This window comes from Sardina pilchardus, chromosome 21 (genome assembly GCF_963854185.1).
Source record: "Sardina pilchardus chromosome 21, fSarPil1.1, whole genome shotgun sequence".
Lineage (NCBI taxonomy): Eukaryota > Metazoa > Chordata > Actinopteri > Clupeiformes > Clupeidae > Sardina > Sardina pilchardus.
Genome location: NC_085014.1, coordinates 23,343,727 through 23,348,726, shown reverse-complemented (window position 1 = coordinate 23,348,726; position 5,000 = coordinate 23,343,727). Strand labels below are relative to the sequence as shown.

Here is a 5,000-nt window from a genome sequence, read left to right as displayed (position 1 = left end):
GGAGCCTCGGGCCACTTCGCTGAGCCGGACGATGACCTTCCTGAGCTGCTGAGCCAACTGGGGCTGGCCAAATACATTGATGTGTTTCAGCAGCAGGAGGTGAGAGAGAAGGACACGCACGCACACACACGCGCAGGCCTGCACACACACACACACACACACACACACACACACACACACACACACACACACACACACACACACAGGCACACAACAGGAACAAGCAGCATGACCAAGCCTTGTAGTTTTTAGTGACACAACTACAATCTCGCATTATGCACACAATATTAATGCATAAACATGTCATAATACATATCTTTTACCACCAAATAGATTTCATATTCTCCTTCTCTTTCTCTCTCTCTCTGTATATCTCTATCCCTCTATCTCTCCCAATAGATTGATTTTCAGACATTTCTGACTCTGTCGGATGAGGACCTGAAAGAAGTGGGTGTGCTGACGTTTGGCGCACGGAGAAAGATGCTTCTGACTATCACAGGTGAGCAGGGTTCAGATGCTAATTTGGGTGTGGCTGCTTGGACTCTGTATGTTGTACTTGTTGTAAAGCCTGTTGAGACCAGACAAATGTCTAGCAAAACATTGCAGTTTTTTACATTTTGTAAATACATGTTTTAATTGCTCCTCTCTCTCCCTCACTCACATAAGATCTTAATAAAAGTAAAAAGAAAGGACTGGAGCCACCCGCAGTGAAGGCGGGGTACCTGGAGGGCGGGGCCAGTGGCCGACTTCCTCGAATCGTGGATGTGGACGTAGCGGCTCAGAGCAACCGTTGGTGAGGGGACCTGTCAATCATCAGCAATCAGCACTGGCAGACCAGGACCCCAGTTATCCAAAATAGAAGCCTCTGAAAGGAAACTGCAGATGCAGATGCAAATTTGATATCATCTCTGACGCTGGTGCTGACTGAGATACGGACTGTTTTGACAAAATGTAATGCATTAGACATATGTGAACATACGTATTCTTTCCTAGAATCTTTTTATCTTTTGTAATACATGCAATCTTTGTTTTTCCTTCTTTTTCATTTCCTTTATATGTGAATTCAGGCCTCGTGCCATATGCAGTGTACAGAAACAAAAATGAGAATGCATCCTGAAAGCGATTAAAAGTCTTTAGTGATGCCAGCTCTTTTTTCTACCCTCAAGCAAAGACATCCTGTTTATTTCACAGACATTCTGTTTATTTCACACCGCCCTCTGTGACCTGGGCAAATGGATAGATGTTTGATGTAAGGATAAACAAGATTATGTTTGTGTGCCTGGAAGACGATCTCAGTTTATCTTCTTTTACGCCCTCTCTCTCTTTTAAAATTGATTAAGAAAAGCTTGTTTTCATGGTACTCTCAAATAATTAGCTGCGAGTCTCTAAACGTCACGCTAGGGGGCAATGTTGTCATCTGAAGATTCGGTATTTCGCAGTCATTTTTCGCGCATCAGCAACCGCCAAAGCAGTCGTAATACAATTAAGCCTACAGAGCGTTTGAATTATAAGATGGTGTTCAATTCGTTCAATCCATTGTTAAATAAATACATTACCATATTAATGAATGATTAAAATCATTATTCAAAGTGTGGAAGAAAAATGAAACGGAGCTCCATATTGGTGTCGTTTCACCTGAATGCTCATCTAAAAGTTTTCAATTAAAATTATCAACCGTAAACACGCGAGTGCCAAGTGGGTAGACCACATCAGCTATAGCCTGCTTTAATTAATTTTGATCACTAAAATACATATCTGGCCCGTATTTATCACTCTGGAAAAAAATGATATTAGGGGATATGCATTTAAATACACTATAGCAGAAACTCTTTGCATGTAGCATATGGAGTAAGATTTCGACTGCCTTAACACGGTGAAAGCATTAGAACGCATTAAATTGCAGCAGTCTAAGCTAATTGGATTGAGTCTGGAGGAGTAAATGAAACTGTTGCAATGGCCTGCCGAGTAAGTAGACCCCATCTCTCCAAATTATCTTGTGGAAAAATTAGCCCACTGTGTGTGTCTCGCGATTATTTCAAAACGTGTCAATCACGCCTGCTAATTTGAGGCGCAAGAAAATTGCGAGTTCTAATTATTTTGCGGCTTGTAGGTGCGAGACTTAATTAGGAACACATCAATCCTCTCTCATCCGCTCTGGCTCGATATGCAACAGATCACTCCGCGCCAGTCGCCAGCTGTGCGTTCCCAAAGTTACCGGAACAGTCGGTCCGTGGGCGCCAGTCATTTCTCCCCACGGGCCTCCAGGTGGACGCTGGAGAGAACGCGAGCTCGCCTGGCGCTCGTCACCTCAGCCGTGTTATGCCTGCTCGGTTTTTCGCACCTATCTCATCTGTCACACACACACACACACACACACACACACACACACACACACACACACACACACACAAAAGAGTGTTGTTGCCCGGGGGAGGAACGGAGAAGCCTCTCCGCGTTCTTGCCGTTGCCGCTCTTGTGAGACTCCCCGTGGACAGGGACGTCGAACCAAACCACCCGGGCAGACAGCTTAGCGACGGATGATCCTCCCGCATTATAACAACCACGCCACTTAAGGCCCAGACTGTGTGGGCGTTCGGCTGTACAGAGTGGTGCAATTTGCACATATGGCCTCGCTTTCAGCCCTTAAACATGCGGAATTATCGGCGGCATCTCATGTACCGAGCAACAGCTGCCTCATCTGCTTCTATTTGGAAAAGATTGGCCAGGCCACAAGACAACCGTCGAGCAGCAGCAGCCCTGACGCTAAATGCTCTGTAGTGAGTGGTGCTGAATGGACAGCGCCCTGCATACGCTACTTGTCAGTTGACGCAGACCATAATTTAGCATTATACACAAAATAGCTGCAATCAGCCGTAATTACATATGTCCATTGCCCCGCTGTGAACAAAATATGACAGTTTTTGCTTATTGACTTTTTGTTTGTTGACTGTCTCTTATTGACGTTTCCATAACACTGGATGTCAATTATTTGCCGAATAAACGATTTTCCGGTATAAAATGTGAACACCGGATCTGAAAAGTGAGGCGTCATTGCTTTACGCTATTGTTTGGCTTTGCTGACTAAAACAAGCACCCAAAGCGCGCGTCAGTGAGAGACGGCTATTGATTTCTTTCTTTCAACACCATTGCCCACTGGGTTAACGATATGACTTGGATGTAGCTAAACGTGGAATGTTTAATCCTCTGTGAATGCGCTATTCCTCTCCATTTTTGCTAAATCAATCTCACCTCTGCTACCGTGTGTGGAGGGGGTTGTATGAGAGGGAGAGAGAGAGAGAGAGAGAGAGAGAGAGAGAGAGAGAGAGAGAGAGAGAGAGAGAGAGAGAGAGAGAGAGAGGGAGGGAGGTAGCGAAAGCCAAGGACAGGGGCAATCGCACCAGGAGGCGGAGTTTACCGCGCATGGGTTACTGAGTGGGAGGAGACGGTCACCGTTCCGCGGCACAATCCTGCTGCTCTCGGACGGGCCCAGTATCACCACGGAGTTCGGAGCTACCGCACGTCTCTCGGATATTTACTCACCCTGCACTACTTCCCAACAAGCTGCGCGTTTTGACACCGGTGGAAACTTCATATCCCTGTTCACGTACCCCCAGGGGCCGGACGCAAGCTATCTTTGGTGAGTGAAAGTGATGCGTATGCGCACCACTTGCCTTTCCTTTATTCTCGGTTTGTAACATAGCTAATTAGAGAGAGGAGAGACTACCGCTCACGCATGAGGTTCTACGCAAGCTCCGCTTCCGATAAAAAGATGATTCATTTGGTTTAAAGCAGTTAATCACCAAACATGTTTCCACGAGAGGGTAAAACTGTGGCACTAATCCGTGCTCAGTGTTCCATCTGCCTCAGCTTTCAAAATCTGTGTGACAAGTAGTGCAGTCGCTCCGTTATACTTTGAGGAATTATTCCTGTCAGGTGAATTTCTGGTATCTTCCTTTAAGCTTTGCCAGTTTAACAATGATTTAGGCTGCTTCAATTATATTGAAACTTCAGGTGCCTTCCAAACGGATCTAGTCTGCTGAGCTTCCTTTGGCGCAATTGCACATTTTTAACACACAGCAACTCTCCCCCTCTTTTTGGAGTACTCAATCCCTTCTTCAGCGTCATCTCCTTATTAAGTGTATATTCGTTTCTTTTTTAGACGATGCTTTACTGTCTGCTGGCTCTCGTGACACTCGTGCTGCTGGACGCGGACGCCAGGCACGGGGAAACGACGTTCGGAAACAACAACAACAATGGGAGCCCATTGGACAACGACAAGTGGATGAGCACCGTGTCTCAATACGACAAGGACAGATACTGGAACAAATTCCGAGACGTAAGTAACGGGTTGATGAGACAAATAACCTTCGGCTATGTTAAGCTGGGACATTTATAAATAAGGGCATGAAGTCGGCAGCGAACCGAAGCTTGCAGTATTTGTTCTCACCTGTCTTGATAGGGCGCACCTGCATTCTTTTACAGCTTTGTCCGCGCGAGGGAGCGCCTATTAGGCTAATCTAGGCTTTGGGATTTAACATTAATGTTTTGGTTGGCATGCCGGACGTATCGAAGAATTCAGTTGGAGATGTAAACATACATGCTATACTGTAGGCACAGCATTCTATTTCATCTGAAAGGTTGACATGCAGCCTTGGTTGAAAATAGCAGCCCACACACACACACACACACACACACACACACACACACACACACACACACACACACACACAGGCACATAAACACAGGCACACAGACAGACACACACACACACACACACACACACACACACACACACACACACACACACACACACACACACACAGACATGTATCAGAGAAGTGTTTTTACACTTCGGTGGATTAGCATGAGAATGCATTATGAGACCAAACATGATTTTCTGTGGGTTCTTGACACATGTTTACCAGACACCTCCTCTCCCCTGGTGTGAAGTGAGATGGTGGGCTGTTTTGTTTTGGGACTTCACACTGTTTCGTATCACC

The 5,000-nt window shown here is 45.8% G+C and overlaps 2 protein-coding genes across 2 annotated transcripts in view; both read left to right on the top strand.

The window, feature by feature from the left end:
* The window catches only part of bicc2 (bicaudal C homolog 2), a 17,114-nt gene extending 15,717 nt beyond the window's left edge, over window positions 1-1,397 (top strand). The window contains exons 17-19 of the mRNA XM_062524288.1: window positions 1-99; window positions 400-499; window positions 667-1,397. The exon at window positions 1-99 is cut by the window's left edge and continues 68 nt beyond it. Of these exons, the coding sequence (XP_062380272.1) occupies window positions 1-99; window positions 400-499; window positions 667-797 (330 nt within the window). The 3' untranslated portion in view covers window positions 798-1,397. The remainder of the gene's footprint in view (window positions 100-399; window positions 500-666) is intronic.
* A 2,101-nt stretch (window positions 1,398-3,498) lies between these two features.
* Window positions 3,499-5,000, top strand: part of spock1 (SPARC (osteonectin), cwcv and kazal like domains proteoglycan 1) — a gene marked incomplete in the record, with an annotated part of 207,378 nt that continues 205,876 nt past the window's right edge. The window contains 2 exon segments of the mRNA XM_062524751.1: window positions 3,499-3,637; window positions 4,160-4,336. Coding sequence (XP_062380735.1) covers window positions 4,163-4,336 — 174 coding nt within the window.